The sequence below is a fragment of the Pectinophora gossypiella genome, chromosome Z (genome assembly GCF_024362695.1).
Source record: "Pectinophora gossypiella chromosome Z, ilPecGoss1.1, whole genome shotgun sequence".
In the NCBI taxonomy this organism is placed as follows: Eukaryota; Metazoa; Arthropoda; class Insecta; order Lepidoptera; family Gelechiidae; genus Pectinophora; species Pectinophora gossypiella.
In genome coordinates this window covers 23013837-23037214 of record NC_065433.1, presented here as the reverse complement: position 1 = coordinate 23037214, position 23378 = coordinate 23013837, and the positions used below count along the sequence as shown (strand labels likewise).

Here is a 23378-nt window from a genome sequence, read left to right as displayed (position 1 = left end):
AACAGGAAGTACCTAAATGAATTCTCTTTGTCTATACTACATTATATTATTATATTCATCTGACTGGAATGGCGATGATTCACAGTATTTGTAGTGCGCCATGTTTGTATCAGCCAGTTAGTTTGCAAATGATTACTTTCTTGCTAGTTTCCTGATAACATGCACCTTTTACTATCAGATGGCCTAACCAACACATGCATATTGAACTGTTAGGTTTATGTAAATAGTCTACACTCACGTGTACAATAGTTATTGATAAGGAACAAACAAACATAACATAATTAGCCTATAATATATGTCTCACTGCCTGGACACAGGACTCTCGATCAACCGGATGGGATATAGGGTACAGACCAGAAATAATAATTTATACTGTGATATCCTAGCCTTAGCAGTAAAACCCTAATAAAGTTCACAGTTTACCTTCGTGTGACACATGTTCAAACAAAACGTTTGAAACAACACCTTGTTTTAGTAACTTGTCTATAAGTTTCCAAAATTCTGTTACAAACAACATTAATTAGTAATTATTATGCAATATGTTTCTATCATGAAAAAAGAACTGTAGTGAACCCAAAGTGTCTAGTATCTTTAATGACGAAACAAGTTTTGAAAACCAAATTAATTGTCGGATTTTGCTTCCATATTTATGTTATGCACATCGGCATTGAATTATTGTGTAATTGTGAGAAATCATCAAAAAAAATGTGACATGTGAGGAAAAAATGGATAAATCAAATCACACCTCAATACAGCAATTTGAAATGTTTTAAAAAGCTATATTTAAGTATTATTATTAATTAATCAACTTCAAAAATGGAGGAGGTTCTCAATTAAAGTTTGGTCTCACTTTTTGGTCCTAAATTCCAGATCTCTTCATTTGATTAAGTATATGTACATTATATTACTTACAATATTATTTTTATACTTTTCAGTGTTTTGAAGTAAGATTTCTTTTTTCAATTCATACCTTTATTCTGGTTAAACTCATTTAATACTAGATCAAGTAAATAGTATTTGAATGATTAATTCTGTCTTGTAAACAATTGACAAGCAATGCTTTGGAAGCATTTGACTTGATTCTGGTACGTTCTGTAGGTATGTTGGAAATTGATAATAAAACATACTCCGTAGACATTAATGTACATTATATTGTAGCTTGTTGCTCCTGTATTTGTGTAAGAGAGTAGTAAAATGAGGAAAACAGATTAAATATGGGAGATAAATATAAAATATAAGTATCATATTTCAATAGTAACTTCATAACATTGAACTATTCTTAGGTGGCCAGAATGCCCAAATGTATCAACAAAATAAAATCTGATTATTATTACTGACATTGTCTTAACATAACATAACACAGCATCATGCCTGTATCCCTGAAGAGGTAGGCAGAAGTGTACTGTATATACACCTACTCCTCGCCTGCTATGATTAAGTTCCATAATATAATAGGGGTGAGCATATTGTCATTAACTGGGCACAAATCCTAGAAACCACATGATATTATGCAAGCAAGAATTTAAACTCATAAACTCAAATACAGTGAACATTGTCTTTGTTGCAAAAATTAAGGAAAATGATGTACCTATCTACCTATGATTGAATGAACTGTTTGAATATAATATTATATACAAACAACAGGAAATGTTCAGTTGCATTAGCAATCTTACCACAGAAAGAGTTGCTAGGCTAAGATGGTAACTGTTTAAATGCAGCGGAGCTATGGCTAAATATTTAAAAACATTCATGGCAAGGCTGCACTGGTGCATTAGGTGTAATCAGCTGATAAGAGTTGCTGGCTTGACGACGTGCACACGGCGGCGTGTGCTTGCAGGCGGGCGAAATCAATTAGCTGGGGCTCGAGCCAGGCGACGACGGTGGCGACGGTGGCGCAGGCCGAGTGGCGCGGCGAGCTGCCCGCGGCGCGCGCTCTCACCGTGACTAACAAGACGGCCCTCGCGCACGGCGCTGCACCGAACACCACACACCAATGCACAAAATCGAATCCCATTACTTATTCACTGTTGCATGTTATTGTCGTGTGCGTCGTGTGGTCTGCGGCTTACATGCGCAGGACAACATATTTAATCCTCACTATATTATAAAGGTAATAAAGGTAATCACTCACCGTCGCTTTCCATTGTCGCGAGTCCACAGCCTCGCCAAGTAAACAATTGAACCACATAAAACAAAATGGAAGTCCGACTCGTCTGCACCGAGATGAAAGATTTTATGAGCGCTCCGAACACCTCTCGAGTTGTAAAACGTTGTTACTATCCTAGCGTAGTATTTTAGCAGCCCCCCACCAGTTTATTATCTGCCGTCACCACACCGTAATCGTTCACGATTACAAAGAAATATGTCCACGAAACACTGTCAAATATCACCGATGGCGTTGTCAAGCGATGAATTACACGAAAATTATAACATCCACTTGAAAATAGTAATCATTGAATCGTTTGACGTGATGAGACACAACACCCACATCAAAAAATCTACATGGCGACTGGCCTAGCTCAGCGCAGCAGCTTTCAATAATTTCCACTCCACTCGAATATTCCCGTTTCGCTCGTTCACCATTCATTTAATTATTTCTCAATATGTGCGAACGGGATAGCAATATATAAATATCTCCTATGTATGAATAGAATCGGTGTTGTGAAGTGTCTCTCCCCGGCGCTGCTCGAGTCCGAGTTGAATGGACCCAAGACGCGCTCATCCATTGGATCGATGACGGTCACGTGATACAAATATGTCGCGCTGCCTCCCGGCGCCCGCGAACATTTGAACATACATAGCGCTACAAGCTCGTTGAAACAAAAGGCATTCGAAAATGTGTACTTATTATTTATTTGTTTCTCTGCTTTATCTGTGTAACAAATTTAGAACATAAAAACATCTGAATAGCGTTCATAACAATATGAAAACTAACACAATTTAATTGTTCAATTTCGTTTAAATGTGCAAAAAAATAAAACGCAATTCCAAGTTTGAATTATACATTAGGGGCGCTAATCAATATCTTACCGCCCACTTATTACTACTAATACTAATAACCCTCGATAGTTTTAGTTTCCATCCAATATAGTAAAAAAAACCTTCTAAAATAAAGCCACTTTAATCTCTAATAAGTAGGTGTTTTCTTTTATTGGAGTATAAAAAAGCTTTATAAATCTACGTAACTTCTCTTCTCTTAAGATCATCTCCAATAATTTCGGTACTGAGTAGGTAGATATGTGATAAAGCATCCTCATGTCCTAACTTCACTAGAAAAATACAACCTGTCGCATGAGTTAATTTGCATTGTAGTATCTAAGTACTCCTAGCATAAAGATGATAGGTTATTTAGATCTATTATTAAAAATTACATTGTAATTTTGACTGATGCATTGTAGCGCGCCACCACGTTCTAGGTACTTTATTATTCTGATGATTATTGATGTCTACCGTGGGATTTATGGGCAAGAGAGGCTGCTAACAAGGTAATTTAGGATTTCAACTTTGCCATTCATAGATTCCACCGGGTAATGTGTTCGATCCCGATTGAGAAAATCCTATAGGTACATATCTATACTTACCTACCTTCCATGGAAAACGTTCAATTAGATCAACCTGTGCGCCTTATTACTGTTGAGGTTTCCAGACTGCGTATTTCAATGCCGGAATCTGTAATTTCTGATTTTCTTATTAGCTCTGTCATACATATTATACAAACCTTCGATGTGCCAGACCGTCTCCTGCACATTATACGAGACTTCCTCTCAAACCAAACCTTTCGCTACCGCGTGGAAGGGACGCTCTCGTCACCGCACCCGATACATGCCGGAGTCCCACAAGGCTCCGTCCTGTTCTCATCTTTACTATTTTCATTGTATACTAGTGACGGTACTGAAAAGTATCAGCGTCCGAAAGACGTAATATACGATCCCGACGACCCGATTACTCTAGCCATATAGGCGGCCAATCAGCTCGCGACCCCAAACACTTCAGAACCCCGATACTGACCCCTCCGGCGTGGTCGACGATTTCCATCATTCCGCGCTTATCGCTATCGACCCACTCGGGTTGATTAATTCTTTCAAATATTCTTCCTCCAAGTAGTTAATGCCATCTGTGACAAATCTACAATAACTCACGTTAAAAAATATATATGTCTAGGTATACAAACCTTCCCATAAAAGTTTTCATACTTACTCACGTAAAAGAAATAACATCACGCCTGTATCCCCGAAAGGATAGGCAGAGGCTTATAGTAATAGGGGGGGTCGATAAAATACCTAATTAGCCTTTGTCTTCCGGCACTGCGTCCTCATAAAAAAGCATACTCCACCTCCACTACGGTTCCACCTGCAGATTGCGCAGCAAACCTGTAAACACCGCAGGTTGGCGTTGCTGAAGTGAAGGTCTCTTCACTACTATTCTTCGGATTTAACCCAGCGAGACGTTTAGTAACAAAGAGTCGCATCGCATCCTATTATCGTCATTCTGAGCATCACGTTGCGTTGTGATAATTGGGCTTCTGGACCAGGGCCCAGGGTAAGAAGGCCAACAAAAACCGGCGGGCCTCCTAGGCATTGTTAGATGTAGAATGACCAGAATTGATTTTTAGAATTACGCCAGAAAATAGTCATTATTACCTATATTTGCGCTGTAACTTTCAAGAATCCTTATAACTGTTTGTCGTGAAGTCGAGCAATGGGTAAGAGGAACAAAATTAATTCGATAAATTATCTGTTTCAGTAACTCATGATCATGAGGAATTTTACCTACCTACTTCGAATAAGAAAGAACTTCTATATACATACTGAGGTCTTTACTTCTATCGTGTGGGTTGTGAGTGGGTTACCAACCTCATCAATCCTGGTGTTACTATTGAGCCGCCATAGGCCCCTGACATGGCTCATGTAACGACTACATACTTACATCAATAAGAAGTAACTGGGGCCAACAGCTTAACGTGCCTTCCGAAGCATGGATCTTACTTTCTGAGGATCAGGTGATCAGCCTGTAATGTCCTAACCAAACTACTCCCACTGTGGTAAGCAGTATATCGTAGATATATTTCCTTTAAGTTTGAAATGTGAAGTTCCTTTTAAAGTAGATAGGTCTTTGGATTGAGTAAGTAATTTGTCTGCGAGGGCCACAGGGTACACGTTGATTATGGTGGCCATAATCCTGCACCTATGCTCGGTCTTGACCGATTTATTGACATATTTTCTATCAATTTGGCGTCGCGGGGTGTGCTGGTTTTCTTCGCAACCTCTTTTCGTTAAACTAATAAGTAACCCATAGTGCATAGTGATATGCCTACCCGCTTAGGGTTAATAACGCATTTGGGGTAGGCATATCACTAAATAACGCACTTCTTGTTTGCCAGTGGTGGACATTATTGGAAAAAAGTTGTGTGGTACACCGTGGCGAGCTAATGAAACTTTTTTTTTCGTTGAGCTGCACTGATCAAAACTCGTCATGCGTCATTGTCCTTCACAAATTAAGTACCTACCTACCTACTACTAACGTACAAAGAGAAAACTAAATAGAAAATTGGCTAAAATATATTTTAGCCAAGCAAGTAGGTAGGTACCTAAATTTGTTTCGGTTACTTATTTGTGAATACAAGGGACCCACCGGATTAAGTGCGTTTAATTGGCCTTAGTTTACTCGATCCAGACAATTAGTAGAAAAATGAATTCATCAATTACAATTACTTTGTGTACTATATTACACTTGTAAAAAATACAGAACGAGGTACTCAAAATAGTACGATTCTAGGGTATGAATGGTATGATAATTATACATTGTTTGAGGTATTTATCATAATTTAAACACATAATACCGGGTGCTTACCGCGTTAAAATCAAGAATATTAGACTTCCGATATTATAGATATCCCCCCGTATTAATAACCCGGTATTATATTTTGATTGATTGATTGGAGATCCGCAGGAGAACTAAAGTCACCGACATAGCTCGGAGAATTGCAAAGCTGAAGTGGCAGTGGGCAGGACACATAGCGAGGAGAACCGATGGCCGATGGGGCGGAAAGGTTCTGGAGTGGCGACCACGTGTCGGACGACGCTCAGTGGGAATGCCCGCTACAAGGCGGACCGACGATCTGGTGAAGGTCGCGGGAAGCCGCTGGATGCGGGCAGCGCAGGACCGATCGTCGTGGAGATCCTTGGGGGAGGCCTTTGCCCAGCAGTGGGCGTCATACGGCTGATGATGATATTTTAATTATGTTAATTACAGGCTTATGCTGTGATAATCGCTGACAAATTGGAAATAATAATTAATTTCTAAACTAATAAGACAAATTACCTTAATATGAACTGAAAAACAAAGTGGCAACATAACATTGGAAACTGATTAAATAAAACAAAATAAGACTTTGAATGTATTTATTGAGTACGAAAATATATCCTACTTGCTTAAAATTAAGTAATGACTACTAGAAATTGAATAGACTGTTATTGAAATACAAATTATTTTATTATTGCTGGAATCGTAATTTGCAAGCTAAACATGAAAATTTATTGTATGGAACTACAAGTGTTCCTCAAGTGACAAAGCTATTTAGTTTTATAACATATTAAGGCAAAGTATTGGTATCAGTTGTATGTAATCTATTTAATAGAAATGTTTTATTTCAATGACGACAAAAAGCATGCATACATTTCTTACTAATGTGCCGTGTTGACATGAGATGTCTAGTTACTTTGCATGGCATATAATACTTGCTGTAAGGAGTGCCAGGTGCTTGTGAGATTTCTGCTGCCAAAAATGCAAAGTAAAAAATTTTAATAAAACCATTTGGTAAGTTTAAGGCAAAATTTATTTAAAACATTTTAGACCTTAACTTAGTAATGAATTATAAGCAAAAGTAGCTTTTAGACAACTTTTGCATGTTTTTTATTTGTCATTAGAGGGCAAAAATGCTGCATTTACAACAGTGAATTTTTTTAATCACTATATCAAAATTAAATAGTTATTAAGTTAATAGCTTGAAGAAAACTAAGTCATCAATTTTAGTACAATTAAAACAACTAAAAACTTATTTGTCAAATAATAAAATATCTATTATACTGAGTGCGTACATAGTGATTACTGTTATGATAGCAGCTGGCGAGTTCCATACTATTAGCTGGTTGTGTGATGATACACTTAGCGCCTGGAGTGGCGTCTCTTTTTACGATATCAGATACCCAGACCAAAGACAGATACGATGCAGTACATAGTCTTGTTCTCCCAACGCACCGTGCACGAGCCATCCGTGTTGTTGTCCCAGAAACAAGAGGATGCTGTATGCAGGCCTGCCCCATTCTTCTGCATTATTGTGCACGTAACTGTCAACCAAAATAAACTCTTTTAGTAATTACCATTCCTACATGATTATATTCTTGACGCTTACATTCAGTGATAGGGTAGTTACCATTATAATATGTTAGTATTCCATTACAATACTTAACAATAACATCTTTTTATACAGAGGTGTAAATAAACGTGAGACGCCGGCAAGACAGAAACTGAAACGTGGTGTTAATGCACCGGCATCATGTACGCAATCTATAGTACTTACCTATGTATTTATAAGGCTTCTGTAACTTTGTCAGTTGACCCAAACATGACTCCACAACAGCAGAGGTCCATTGATTTACTTTGTTATGTTGATAAGCAGTACCACCGATAGAATTTTCTATAGCTTCCTTGATAATTTTACTCACATCGTCGACGATGAATTGATTCTGAAACACGTCATGGTCATGTCGGTGAACAATCAATACCCACTTTCTTAGAAACTGGGATCACAGTAACAACTTACTCACCTCCTCCGTCAAGTCGTTACATTCTTTGACCTCCATGATTTATAAACAGCAATCGTGGATCCTATTGAGATTTTTAGAAGTAGTTTGATATAAAAACAACAAAATTTTTGACGCTATGGATCAAACTCGTCCCAAGTTGACGTTTGGTTTGATATAGTAATGTTGGCAATTGGGCTTGTCTTCTTCGTCTATGAATTGTTGCTGCAGTTCAAACATGGTTCAAACAAGCAGTTTAGTAAAAAAACCGGTAATTACCGAAATAAAATGATTTTGAATATGGCAAACCTGTAAATAACTTCTGTAAGTTGGTAGCATTATTATAGGGCCCATACAGACGTTCGTTTTTGCTGTGCCTTAAATTGTATTTATTTGTAAGATGTTTTACGCTCTAACTGTGGTAGAATCCTTGTCGCTCTATAAAGATTACTCTCTGTTTTGTTGTTTGTATTTCAATTTCATCTTGTTAAGAAGGAATAATAAAGCAAAAAAAGTGACTTGTGGTAGTGTAGCATGACCCTCTGCACAGGAAATAAAATACAATGTTACCAAAACAAAATAATTATATTAAGTTTGCCAGAGTAATTAAATTATTATTGTGGTTTTGTGCAGTGTTGCCAACTTAGTGGATTTTCCACTAGATCTGGTGGTTTAGACATGTGGTTCGGCGAAAAAATATTAGTTTTAGTGGCTAGTGGATTTTTTAGTGGATTAGAGTCCTTTCAGTTAGCGGTAAATGACGAATTTAACCACTAACACAACCGAATATGGTTTATGAGTTACTTGAGCGAAAGAACCAATATAAAGTTTATTTATTAGTAATACATACAATTAGTTTTATATTGAGTAAGATCAAGATGCCTAAGTCACAGTACACCCGAAAGTTTCGTGATTGTTGGTTACGTGACCCAGTTTTAAAGGATTGGTTGCAAATAGTCGAAAGCACTGGCGGTCCAGTTACTAAGTGCAAATTATGTGGTATATTATTAAGGAATCATTATTAATAATAATTGGATAATTAACCCTGTCTCTAGCACGTTTTTGCCTACGACGCGGCGCTAAAGAGGGGGAAAAAACATCCCACGATCTGACTGCACTGATTCGGCTTTGGGTTATCTAGTGAAATTCTGGTGGTTTGAGAGACCGCTCAGTTTTAGTGGTTTCTGGTGGTTTGCACGGCCGCATTTGGTGGGCTGGTAAAAATAAAGTTGGCAACACTGGTTTTGTGAAAATGACTGTAATGTTCGTGTTTTTTGTAATAGTAACACTGTTTTAACTTTCGTTTGTCAATTTTTATTTATTGGCCTTTTACGAAGACGGGCCATGGATATTTTCGTATTAAATTGTCAATGATGGCTTCGTCTGTACAAAATAACAGAGCAGCACATTCGGGTTACTGTGTATGTTGTAGAAAGTGTAATATGATGTGTTGGAAAGCGTTCAAATGGATTCCTGTGCTATTGATAGTTTCAATTGTGGCATGGTCATATTATGCCTACGTTATTCAGTTATGCGTTTGTAAGTATTTGAACTCATATTATGCATTGTTTTTGTGGCACTGTGGCCTCGATTACTGAAGAGCATTATTTTTTTCAGTTACCATAACCAGTACGGTCCAGCAGTGTGTGTATTTAATACTTTTTCATATTCTCCTGTTCATGTTTATATGGTCCTATTGGCGGACTATTTTCGCAGAAATCAAACCTGTTCCCGACAAGGTATGAAATATAAATTTTCAGTCCTATACCATACTGTTAATCCACCCACATTTTGTGAATATTTTATATTTCAAATTCAAATTGAATATTAACTGACAAAATAGCATATATCTATCTATCTTATTTATTTCCTTTTAGACCTTATGGCAAGGTCTAATGTTATGTTCAAATAAATTACATTAGAACACAAATGTAAGTATTTAATATTAACTTTTGTGCAACTTTCAATCCACAAACATGAAAACCACTATAGGTATTTTGTCTTGAGAGAATAAGTTACCTACCTACATAAAAAAAAATCTTACAATACTCTTTTAATTTATTTTATGTAATTCTAAACTATTATCAAAGTTTTACTCAGAAATTGATAAATAAACTTTTTAATTACAATAATACCTACTTGTCCTAAAATTAGATTGCAATGCCAAATGTGTATTGTGTACTAAATCATTGGCTTATACTTTATAAGAATAGCTCTTTTATGATTCCCATTCCAATCTTTCATGATTTTACCTCAAACTTGTCTCTGAGAGAGAAATACTGGATATTTTATTTAATTTCCAAAAATGAAGGTAAATGTTAATTTCAGTACAAACTACCAGAAGCTGAGTTAGAAAAGTTGCTCAGCGCTGAGTCAGAAGATGCTCAGAGAAGTGTACTAGAGAACTTTGCACACGACCTCCCCATAGTCACAAGGTAAAGACATATATATATTTTTATTGTTTCATAATTTATCTAATACAACAAGATCATGCTTTCACAATTTGATAAAAGTGATTTTCACTCTTCTGGGATTTCTTATAATATATTCTTTATGAGACTAAATGTAAATGAATTCATTTAGGTATACCTGAGGAATTGTAACTGAGTCTTCAAGATACCCATAACTTATTTTGGCCTCAAACATATTCAATGCAAATATAAAACTTAAAAGGCTCTCCCAAGTCTTTCAACAATGTGCGCTATCAAGAAAAGCATGCTTCAGATAAATTTTTTCTCAATTCTAGACTCATGTCTGCTGCAAGAAAATCTTTACAGATATTTGGTTTAGCACAAGAAACAAAAAAAGAGATTTTAGAAAAACATGCTATTGCTATTCCTGTGTTAACAAGGTTTGTTGTTAATTTCAAACGTAGCTAGAATTGAGAAATCTTGTATCATGAAGGCTTTAGATATTGATAAGTAGAAAATATAAGTTCATGAATCATGTTATAGTTTTTTGTTGTATTGGATGGTAGAATGGCATGTGTGTTGTCAACAGGACAATGTCGGGTTCGGTGCGTTACTGCAACCGCTGCGTGCTTATCAAGCCGGATCGGGCGCACCACTGTAGCATCTGCGCCCGGTGCGTACTCAAGATGGACCACCACTGCCCGTGGGTCAACAACTGTGTGTGCTACTTCAACTACAAGTTCTTCATGCTTTTCCTCGGCTATGCTCTCTTGTACTGTCTCTTCATCATGGCGACGTGCCTGCCTTACTTCATTAAGTTCTGGAAGGTAGAGTCCTCATTTGTTTACTTCAATACATTGATATGTGTTTTGAGTCTGAATACTGAATGAGAGAATTTACAAGAATTACAAATAAAAATGTCTATTTACTTTGCAATACAAAATTACTAACTGAACCAGTTCAATACTCAGTCTCATTACATAAACAGGTATGCACAATGTAATGTTACCCCCATCATTGTGTTACCCACATGATATTAAATGCATTATTTGCATGTTCATATTTTATATGTTGTGTACAACTGACATTTCTATCTGTAAGACTGAGCCCGACTTAACCAACAGTATTTTGCTGGTGGGAACTTGCAACTTGTAAATATTTGAACAGTCTACAGTTGGTCGTCGTGGTAATACCCCGCGCGACGCCGCCACCTCGCCCCGCGGACAGAGCTTACTCAGGGTCTAGCGGGAATTCGTACTCATAACATAAGCTCACAGCTATATTCCTAATTGAGCTAGACAGAGGTACATTCATCGCAAGAATAATTGAGTACCCACGTTTCATCAAGCTTTTTGTTAGACCAACGTGATAGGTGGTGACCCGTATCGCCGTCTATAATGGTCGAGCCAACTGTTAGTGAAAATTGCACTTAAGATAATTCGAACACAAGCCTAACAATAGCTGTTGATAAATAACATGAATAAACACGACGAAATATTCTTTACATGTGTCATTGCTGATATGTTGGAAGCTAGGTTGAGTGGGGTATTACTGAGGACGATATTTGTATGACCTCATAAAAGGAAAACTATTAACAGGAATGAAGCAACTGTTGTAATGGTCTCGCTCCGAACAGACCGGATTTTCCTTTGACAGAGTTTTAAACATACGAAGATACACGGGTTTGCGTTATCGTGTGGTGTTCGGTATAACATAAACTATGTACGGGTTTACTCCTATATGTTCCTGTAACAGGGTTCGAAACTGAATTAAAAATACGCTTTCTATATCTATAAAAGTTGATGAGAAAATTCTGTAATTGAATTCTATAAATTTCTATAATAGTTGCCATTACCAGTTTCAAGCCCCGCTGTTACTTTTATTGAGTAATTAATTCCACAAGGACTGAGACGTTTGCATCGCCTTCACAGATGTATGAAAAATACAAGATAGCCCACTGCGACCGATTGCTTATGAACGGCTCTTATTCTAAATATTGCATGGACTTGATGAATGTAAATCAATTTCTTATTTCCGTTTATATTATTAGTATCTGTATTTTGTTCACGTTGCTAGTACTTTTTTTTGAGATAAATACTCGTATCGACAAACTTATCTACCGAAATAAGCCTAAAATATGATTGTAACCGACATCATACTTTGAACGTAGGATTGTTATACAATCAAGTTTCACGCTTGACCGGATATCTGGCTCTTGTGTCAAGTGAGTTGCACCGGCCGCGTCCCCGCTCAATTCGAAAATCATATTTACCCTGGATTAAAATTGTAATACGATTCTCCGACTATACATGCAACATATTCTCAGCTTCTGGATAGTTTTTGCTTTGACGTTCTCAAGCGTACGTCTTAAAAATCGAATTCTTCCTCATTTAGTTTATTTCTCAAAAATTAAAACCATCGCTCGTTATGATAGCGATACGGCTTGTGAAAGTGGCCTAATATCGTGCTTTGCTTGTAGTGGATGACGTCACCTCTAATGTAGGACATCACTCCGGCTTATAGTGTCGACCGACCTTAAGGAGACGCCCACTTATCGCCCCACGCCTTGATTACTGTTGAAAATCTCATTTAAATTAGCGTCTTATACATAATTGAGAACACGAGGGTAACTTAGATGCCTTAAAAAAACTATCAGCTTACGCAGATTGTATTGAAAACATACAAGTGCCCGACTGAATATTATTTGTCTTTACGAATGGGTGCCCGTATAAATTTTAGTCTAAATTACAATTTCAATCCGCGTGGCTAGCGAATCCGCGCCCGCGATATGCCGTATCAGTTGAATAAAATGTCATACGATCTATCCCTTAATGACTTACTGGGTTCGTAATCTGTATCCGAGTGTTTATCTCTGCATAGCGTTCCGTAGCTACACATAGGTATGTGTATCTTATCGATTATAGCACCGATGGGCCGATGTTTACGTCTCCCGAACTAATAACGCCTGTTGATCACTTCCGTTTTATAAGCGATTTATCCAAGAAATCCATGTAAACATCGGTGACTATACGTACGCACATACTAGATGAAAGTTGAAACAATTTAGATTCCACATTGTTTAAATTGTCAATTCGGTATCGCAGTGGGAATGTTTCAAAAGGAATGTTTAAACAGTGTGGAACATGTCTAGCCGTTAATTAGTGGCTTTAGATGTATTGTTTAAGTTTTCTTAAGGTAGAATAATTATTTCGTATTACGTAATAGTTTATTTTTTTATATCATATTGCTACTTATTATTATAAATGCCTAGCGAATGTAAAAAGCTACGGGAATGTCTTAGACTAAATGTAGGTTGGTAACCTGCAAGATACTACATAATATAGTTTATCTTGAAACACGCGAGATGTTGCTGGTCAAAAGTACCTTTCACGGATCTGAAATGTCTTGTTATAAATAAATGTCATCGTAAAGAATGGTTTCAGTAGATTTTGGTCGCGTTCTACAGTTTAGTTTATGTAGGTAGGTAAGCGTGTCCGATATCCAGACGACTCGACAGATAAAAGGTCTTGCTAAGTCGTGCTAATACTTATTGGTCACGGTGTCAACTAGAAAGGATGTACTTTTTATTTGAGCGGGACTGGGAACCGCAGAATGTTCGAAATGGACTTTCCCGCCGGTTTCCAACTTGCCCGGATTCCCCCGGGACACAAAGTAAATTTACATCGACACGAGGTAAATTAACAAATACTCGTACCTACCTTCCGCGCAATCTACTACGGAGCTCGAACAAATAGGTGGTTTTTAAAATGAACGTATTTTAGTTGCTCTGCGAACGTAATTTGAATATACCTTCATTATTATATTGCTTTGTATTCTATATTTGACTATGCTTATGCGAATGCACATTCTTTAAATGCATAAAGATAAAATCACAAAAACAAGATGGGACAGATCTTTTTGCGTTACACGTGTAGTGTTGACGTTCAATCTCTTGTCAATATTCTTTTTAGATTTCTCACTGACAGAACGAAATCACTTTGTGAGACTGTCCTTTGTTTGGTAAGGACTTTTCAGGCTTGAATCACCTGATTGTCCGAAAAAAAAGTAAGATGATTCCGTGCTTCGGAGGGCAACCCGTTGGTCCCGGCTATTAGCCGTAAAAACACCTCCACCAACCCGCATTGGAACAGCGTGGTGGAGTATGCTCCATACCCCCTCCGGTTGATTGAGGGAGGCCTGTGCCCAGTGCCCAGTAGTGGGACGTATTTAGGCTGTTTATGTATGTTATGTCACTGACAGAATATAGATTAAATGAAAACTTTCTTGTATATTGAAACTGAACTGGGGGGGGGGGGGGAGTTAAAATAGCCACATCGTAGCAATTCATCTAAGAAAGCAATATTGCCATTTGTTTGCATTGCGCACTTACGTTTATATGCGCAAATGTCAAATTGCAATATTGCTTTCTTAGATGAATCGCTTCGATGTGGCCATTTTAACTCCCCGGGTGTTCCTCCAATATAAGTAAGTAGGTAAGTTATGTTCGAAGAAAATTGAAATCTATAGTCTCTGCTTACCTATGTCACGCCACGGACACACCATATAGAATTCATTCTTACCGTGAGCCGCCTAACCCGTAAGTGCGAGCGAGAATGTCTATGCGCTCTTCTCCCTGCTCCTTGGTTTACGCACATTTGAGACTAAAGTAACACCCAAAGGGGGTGAGGTCGGCGCCCGATACGAATTGGTGCGGGACGGACAGTTACCGTTCTGTGCGTAGTATTATTCTTTATTCTATGCCATATGAAATATGCGTGAGTTTACGTACGTATGTGAATGTTGAGTAATGGTTATTCAATTACAAGTTTTTTTGTTAAATCTCTAAAAACAAACTTATAAGTAAGAAAATACATGGACGAAACAGAGTATTGTAATGGAACTTGTCGATTGAAAACAATTAACGAGGTCTAGTGCTATGTTAAGTGCAGTCAACTAAAGTACGGGTGTTCATTTATTAAAATAGGAAGTGTTCCGATTGGCACGTCCCGGCCAGTTCCGGCCACAAATATAGAGTGAAATGGAGATGCAGGTCAACCGGCTGTGCGCATCCAAAAGAGCAATGCTATTGGCGAACCATGTCATGTATGAAACCTGTCAGCAACATTTTAATCAAAAGGCTTTGGAATGGATTGACCCAGTTATACTATAAATGTCGCCAATGGAACAGATTGGTGAATTGTGAAAAAAAGGGTCCCGTTTTTACTTTTGATGTTCTGAAATTTAAAAAATAGGTACCAGTAGTGAGACCATATTCTACATTGGATCAACAAATCATTTGAATTTGAAGTAGGACTAAAGTACCCATACTTTTTAGAGCAGTTTTTGGATATATTGAACAAGTAATATTTTAACACTTGGCCACTCGTCCCTTTTCAAGTGTCATACTTCATTCATTATAGTATGTACTTAGGCGTTCTGCCCTATAAAGTGTTAATTTTTAAGACTGTGTACAGAATCAATTCAGTAATTTCAACTGCAATTTGAGGTTCAGTAGAAAGCTTTGCGAAACATGTAATACACTGGCCTGCAAAACTAAGTACTACATTTTGTTGTTTTTTTTTTGAGCTTCTACAGAATTTAAAGATTTAAAAAAAATAAACGATTTATAGATAATTTTATCAGCTTTCTTTGTAACTATTAAACTATACATTAGAAACATTTCGTGTCCTTTTTATTTCGAATGTTTTTTTTCTGTACTTAAGAAGTTACTATAATTTTAAAAGTGTATATACCTACAATTTACTATACAATTGATTTACACCTTTCGTATATTCGGTATTTTTAGAATACGCTATTATTATTGTATTGTAGAATTAGTGCTCTCATATAAATCTTCATTGGTGCCGATTCGGACGCACACATGCAACCCAATTTTAGATTGAATTAAATTAGAGCCGTCCTTCACTTACAATAGGTACAAGAAAGAGATGGAGCCTGTTTTGTCTCGTAAAATTAAGATAGTGGTTGCTCGAATCGGCACCATGTAGATATTTAAAAAAAAATGAGAGAAAAGATAACGCTCAAATGTAAAAAAGATTTTCAAGTTAATCTCGTAGAAGAACTAAAGATTTTGAGTCGTTGTCTTTAGCTTGAAAACATTTTCAATTATCCTGTAGTTTGAAACCGTAACTCGACACAGTTACGGTTAAGAGCTGGCAGCCATATCAACTATTGTTCATATGAATGCTATCTACGAGACCATGAATTTCATTCGAGAAAATTCGACATTTAAAAAGGCACCATGACCCGTTGTCGTCCAATGCCCGTTTTACCCGACTGCGCGTCGCGAGGAGGGTGGGTAATGTGTTGCTTGTGTCATTTCGTGTGTGGTTATAGATGAGTTGTGTTTCAGGGTGAGTTCGGGACGGCGGCAGCGACGGGCCGGTATCACATAGTGTTCGCGTTCTTCGTCTCCCTCATGTTCGCTATCTCGCTCGGATCGCTGTTCGGCTACCACTGCTACCTCGTTGCCAACAACCGGACGACGCTAGGTTTGTATCACTTTCATATTCTTTTTTCCCCGAGCTATCTTATCTATACACAACTGCGCGGCTGCAAACGTACCTACGTTTATTTATGGTTTTCACGCGTATCTGAGTATTTTATTAAAGACAATAAACAGAAAACAGCTGAACAAAAGTCATTGCAGTAAAGTTTTAAAACTAATTCATATTTATGTACTAATGAAACGTAGTGTCGAATGTCCCTCATTGAATGTTAATTTTATTATTTTACGGTTTTCTCGATGTAAATAAAACTATGCTGTTCTGGGAGCAAATAAAAAACATAGAACACGTTCAGCTGCTTGTCTTCCCGGGCATGTCGTAAAAACCGACAGAGGGATTGCGTCCTCTAACATGATGGACTAATGTTATGGGCGATAGGCTGATCCCTTATCACCATAAGGTTCATCATATCCATCTTAGGACTTCGTATCAACAGTGGCTGCAAGTTGTCTTTGATTGCTTGTGGCTCTGCCCACCCCATTTGGGATTGCGGGCGTGAGTTTATGTATGTATGTATGTAAATAAATCTAGCTTTTGTTTGGTAATACTCGGTAAAGCAAAATCCTCTGGAAAGCTGTCAGTAATAACCCACTTTACATTCCAAGGAGATTCATATTCTTGGCGTGTGGCGGCTTGATTTCCTTGACAACTAGATAAGCGACTTCGACAAGAAAGGCATCAAAACAAGGAAACAGAAATAAATAAGAAATATATCAAAACCAATTAATAAATCTTGTAAATTATTTTATTTTTATACTTACGGAACCGTGTTTATGAAAAACTTATAATGAGCCTATTAGGTCAAAAATAAACTTCGGACGAACTCTTAATAAAGTAATAAAACTATCCATTGCACTGAAATAACATCAGTATCCTAAATAAACAAAGGTCAACATAATCTCTAAACATGGCTGTATTATCTCAAAGCGAAAGTAAACGAAGCAGTCTTATCTACTTGACTTGCAAGCAGGTCTATTTACTACGTGTATGTTACAAATAGAATACCGGATCTTCCTAAGAACCTTGGCCTTAAGACCGAAGGTTGGCCTAACTAAGACCGATAAACTCTTGACGTCATTGTAAACAAACCTTTGTTGACGTATTAAGATTGAAGTTTGAAAATAAATTCAGTGGTAGGTCAGGGCTAAACTCGGGCTTAGAAACCGCAACCTTAGTAAAAACTTGCACTATCGCGGGTTGGTGCAAGTTTTTACGCAGTTTGGAGTATCTCCAGCGTGGTGGAATATCTCCATACTACACCGCACATTACTATACAGGGTGTAAGTGACATCGTAACGAATACTAAGGGGGATGATTCAGACCATGATTCTGAGTTAATATCAAGTGGAATTTTCCGTCGCAAAATTGACGATTTATTTTATATTTTTGTAATCATTTTCAATTCTGCGATGAAAAATTCCACTTGGTATTAATTCAGAATAATCAGCTGAATCACCCCTCTCAGTAATTGTTACGATGTCACTTACACCCCTTGTGTTAGTAACACCGTAACGAATATTGAGGGGGATAATTCAGACCATGATTCTGAGTCGATATCAAGTGGAATTTCCTGTCGGTCATGAAAGTCATGAAAATTTTAGTATTTTTTAAATTATTTTCAGTTCTATACATTTGCGACGGAAAATTCCACTTGATATCAACTCAGAATCATGGTCTGAATCATCCCGCAAAGTTTTCATTACGATGTCACTAACACCGTGTAAACATAATATGTCTAGTTTACGTAGTAACTATTACTAAATCTAGTTGATTGAAAAGAAGCATATACCTATACATACCTATATAGTGATGCGAACACTTACAATACAAATTACTACCTCTACTACTGTACTGTACAAAATTCTTTATTGCTCTTGTTATCCTACCTATTATTCTAATCTAATCTAATCTAACTTACAAGTTCCCACTGCTGGGCAAAGGCCTCTCCTTCCTCTTTCCATTTTTCGCGGTCCTGCGCGTATTCCGGCCAGTCCCTCCGGCAAGCGTCCAAGTCGACACGCCATCTCTTTCGAGGTCTGCCACGACGCCTATACCCGTCATGAGGCATCCAATGCGCGACGATCCGTGCCCACCGCTCAGGGTGCATGCGACATACATGTCCGGACCAATCCCATTTGAGTTTGACGGCTTTTCGTCCCACATCAGCGATTCCCGTTGTACCTATTATTATCATCAATAAAAGACTGAATGCTGAATGCATCATTGTGGCAGGTTATTCATCATTCATCTTTGGATGTAGGCCTATTCTCAACTCCTCTCTTCTCTCGACACATCTCCGGATGTCAACGATTCATCGTCTCTGCCTATTCCCCGCGTCTCTCTGGGTCTCCATTTCAGGGTTTTCGTAGCCCAGCGACTGCCGTCCATGAAATGTCCTATCTACCTACACTATACTCCCATACTTAGATATCCTACCTACACTCCGTCAATAACACCTTGATCAGAATGACAGCTATCAGAACAGGGGGGTTAAACAGGCCACATCGAAGCAATTCAACGAAAAAATAAATATTTTAATTTGACATTTGCGCATATAAAACTAAGTGCGCAATGCAATCAAATGTTCTTCTTAGATGAATTGCTTCGATGTGTCCATTTTAACCCCCCTGTACGGTCACGAGTAGTATATGTGTACACTTTGATACCATGTCACATTAACTTTTTCGACAAATTGACCATTAAATGTCAAATATGTTAGTGCGACAAGGTTCTAAAGCACACATAGCACGCTCGTACCCGAAGGTGTAGGCAGAAGTGTATAGTATATACACCCACTCCTTGCCAGCTACGTTTAAGTTCCATGTAATAAGGAGCGAGCCTATTGTCACTAACCGGACACAAATCCTGGAAATCACGTGATAACAATTATCTATGATTTAAACAGGAATTCAAACTCACAAAGTCGAATTCTGAACAGTACATTTTCCTAATATTGAAAAAAGTAAGGAAATGATTTATTATAAAAGGGCGCTACACACAATAACAATACAAAAACATCAGACTTACACAAATCACTACATAGTATAAAACAAAGTCGCTTTTTCTTTCCCTATATCCCTATGTACGCTTAAATCTTTAAAACTTCGCAACGGATTTTAATGCGGTTTTTTTAATAGGTAGAGTGATTCAAGATGAAGGTTTATATGTATAATAACATCCATTAAATAGTGGAGAAATACTGTTATTTTTGAGGTTTTTAATGTGATCTCGTAAATAATTTCATTTTTTCCTCAGCATTGCACCCGAGCGAAGCCGGGGCAGATCGCTAGTTTACTTTATATCAATATATTATTATTTTTCAATTTATACGTTTCTTTTACACTAGCTGTATAATATCTTTCCGTTGCGTTCTTATTCTAATCATACTATTTATAACGGCGTGTATTCATCTTTCACTCAGCGAATAACAGCCACTTAATTTTTATCGTTGTTGGTAATTCATATAATGCACATTGAATTATCGGTTTAATTGAACGTAATAGATGCATGCAACGTGCAGTTTATCCATTTATTAGTGCACTGCACGTGATATTCGGTTTTTATATACTTATTATATTAAATTATACCAACGACAGCCTCCGTGGTCTAGTGGTTAGAGCGTTAGGCTCACGATCTGGAGGTCCGGGTTCGATTCCCAAATCACTTTGTGAGACTGTCCTTTGTTTGGTAAGGACTTTTCAGGATTGAATCACCTGATTGTCTGAAAAAGTGAGATGATTCCGTGCTTCGGAGGGCACGTTAAGCCGTTGGTCCCGGCTATAACCCGTAAAAACACCTCCACCAACCCGCATTGGAGGAGCGTGGTGCAGTATGCTCCATACCCCCTCTGGTTGATTGAGGGGACGCCTGTGCCCAGCAGCGGGCCGTATATAAGCTGTTTATGTTATTAAATTATAACTTAAATGTATCTTATTAAAAGCATATGCGCATGAGAGTAATCGGATTGCGGTTGACACGAAAAATTCGTTTCAATACTCATTATGCACTTGTTCCGATGTGTTTTACGTGGCTATATTAACACAACATAACTAACTATAATGAAATACCAGATAGAAAAGTAGTATCATTATAAGTTTTAGAATTTAGATCATTAGTAATGAATGGAGAAGTTTCCAGAACTTTGTAAAATAGGTGAAGTTTTCTTAATATTTTAAGCCGTTCTAAGCCGGTCTCGGTTACTACTTACTGATGTAAGTAAGTAAATGAGATATGTCAGGAGCCTTAGGCGTCTCAATAGTAACCCTGACAGGGTTAATGAGATTGGTAATCCACATCACAACCCACACGAGAGAAGAAGAAAAATATTTTTAGATACATTGTAATAGTACGCTGTTAAAGCTGATAAATACTGCACGTCAGTATTGAGTCTGAATATGTTAATGTTCAGTGCCTCGTCTGCGGACAATCTTCTCGGCATCTTTTCACAGATTTACTCGTACAAGTAATAGGATAGTTTCCAACTAGTCAAATCAGCTACTTTTTACTAAACGTCAAAACACGAAATTACTACGGAATTTGTATGAAAAAACAACCTGTGACGTCATAGAAAATAGTAACAAAATTTTGCAATCATTACATTTTTCTCTATTAAAATTCATAAATAAGTTAAATATAAGAAAAGAAAACGTTTTTTGTCACCTTTAGATCTGTCTTTATTTAGTAATCAGAATTTCATAATTTATCTTTGACCTAGAAAACAATTTGTAAACTTCTCCATTCTTTCGCAGGTGAGATGATAGCGCATCGGATAAAGCACGCTTACCTTTCGAACATTCTGCTCTCGGAATCTATGTCGGTTGCCGGTAACCCGCTGTTGTCAAATATATCGCTTATCTTACCGCTACTTAGTGCGCACGCGGTAGAATTCGCATTGTACGTAATATTGTGGGTAGTGCAATTAAACAACACATCATACAACAAACAATAAATACACATGCCCGTATCTTATGATCTATTATGATCGTGGTGTCAGTTTAGGCAGATAAAATTTAAAAATAAATAATGTAGTAATAAAATAATGGCCCCGATTCCTGCAGACACTTCCTAATTTTACTTTGTTATACCTGTAATTTTCTTATCCGCTGAAAAGGAAAGGCACGGATGATTGACGGCTCTTAATTTTAGGAAGAATGAGTAAATGAATGTATAACCCGGGCGAATCAAAAGGTATCCGCTGGTATGCAAACCGTTTGACGTGTGCTATCAACATAATTCTGTCGAGTTATTGGCCAATGAAAAATTTTTAGAGGGTTGTTTTAGATTTTTTCTTAAAATTGACGTGTGTTCCATATATTTTGTTTGTTGATTACCCGTCCCTTTCCTTTTATACGGATATGAAAATGATAGATATAACTTAAACTAAAATTAGATAGTGTTTACAGGAATTAGCACCAACGGCAGACACCTCCTAATTTTATTTTAAGTTATACCCGTCATTTTCTTACTCGGCAAAAAGGAAAGGGACGGACGATTGACAACTGTTAATTTCAAAATAAACGAATAACCCGGGCTAATAAAACATCACGCTCATATGAAACATTGTTTGACGTGTCAACTTAGTTCTGTCGGTCAACCTCAAAACACGAAATCACTATGGAAATTGTATGAAAAATCAACCCGGGGAGGCCAAAGAAAAACGTGACAAAATGTCGCACTTATTACATTTTTCATTATTAAAATTCATAAACAAGTTAAATATAAAAAAGGAAACCGACGGGGAAGAAGCAAATACTCCTATCTTACAGTTACGTCTGTGTAAGATAGGAGTATTTGCTTCTTCCCCGTCGAAACGTTTTTCTCATCTTTAGATGTGTCTTTATTTAGTAAAAATCAGAATTTCATAGTTTATCTTTAACTTAGGAAACTACCCAATTGATGTCTGGAAATCTAGAAACCGATATAACGTTTATTTCTGTCTTATCCTGCCTATTCGATCCCACAGCTGGGCAAAGGCCTCTCCCCTTATTTCTGTCAATAAACATTATAATATAGGAGTAACGGCCTCCGTGGTCCAGTGGTTGAGCGTTGTGCTCACGATCCGGAGGTCCCGGATTCGAATCCCGGTGGGGATAAATCACTTTGTGATCCCTAGTTTGGTTAGGACATTACAGGCTGATCACCTGATTGTCCGAAAGTAAGATGATCCGTGCTTCGGAAGGCACGTTAAGCCGTTGGTCCCGGTTACTACTTACTGATGTAAGTACGTAGTCGTTACATGAGTCATGTCAGGGCCTATGGCGGCTCAATAATAACCCTGACACCAGGGTTGATGAGGTTGGTATTTCACCACACAACCCACACGATAAGAAGAAGAATATAGGAGTTTTCTAAGCTAGAGTTAATATGCGTTTGCTAGCTGAGCTACTTACTACCATCGAGTGAGATTGTGGAATCCGTGATAGTCCTGTACGGAAAACGCGTGATTTACATCGTAGGGTTCAAATCTCGGCTCTGGTTCTAAACCGTGGAATTCAACTTTATGAGTTTAAACACAGGACTTAAACATAGCTGCAATGCACCTTTGTCTACTTAAACGAAAAAAGCTACTAGCAATACAGGTTGTAAAATGGCCACATCGAAGCAATTCATCTAAGAATGCAAATATTGCTATTTGACAT

At 37.5% G+C, this 23378-nt stretch overlaps 3 protein-coding genes across 9 annotated transcripts in view; 1 reads left to right on the top strand and 2 right to left on the bottom strand.

Moving 5' to 3' along the window:
- The window catches only part of LOC126380283 (uncharacterized), a 57911-nt gene extending 55373 nt beyond the window's left edge, over positions 1 to 2538 (bottom strand). For all 5 annotated transcript variants that reach the window (XM_050029571.1, XM_050029573.1, XM_050029572.1 and 2 more), the window contains exon 1: positions 2132 to 2538. The gene's annotated coding sequence lies outside the window, so the exon portion shown is untranslated. The remainder of the gene's footprint in view (positions 1 to 2131) is intronic.
- Positions 2539 to 6387: 3849 nt separating this feature from the next.
- On the bottom strand, positions 6388 to 7992 carry LOC126380397 (dynein light chain Tctex-type). The gene is made up of 3 exons (XM_050029789.1): positions 7827 to 7992; positions 7580 to 7745; positions 6388 to 7346 (listed from the first exon to the last, which is right to left on the bottom strand). Exons 1-3 carry the CDS (start codon positions 7860 to 7862, stop codon positions 7198 to 7200), a joined length of 351 nt encoding a protein of 116 aa, XP_049885746.1. The 5' UTR covers positions 7863 to 7992; the 3' UTR covers positions 6388 to 7197.
- Positions 7993 to 9082: 1090 nt separating this feature from the next.
- The window catches only part of LOC126380358 (palmitoyltransferase ZDHHC2-like), a 30400-nt gene continuing 16104 nt past the window's right edge, over positions 9083 to 23378 (top strand). For 2 of the 3 annotated variants that reach the window (XM_050029736.1, XM_050029733.1), the window contains exons 1-5: positions 9084 to 9341; positions 9420 to 9541; positions 10131 to 10237; positions 10803 to 11040; positions 16587 to 16725. In XM_050029736.1, coding sequence (XP_049885693.1) covers positions 9173 to 9341; positions 9420 to 9541; positions 10131 to 10237; positions 10803 to 11040; positions 16587 to 16725 — 775 coding nt within the window. In that variant the 5' untranslated portion in view covers positions 9084 to 9172. Of the gene's footprint in view, positions 9342 to 9419; positions 9542 to 10130; positions 10238 to 10802; positions 11041 to 16586; positions 16726 to 23378 lie in introns of all 3 variants that reach the window. The other variant, XM_050029734.1, reaches the window with a different exon arrangement.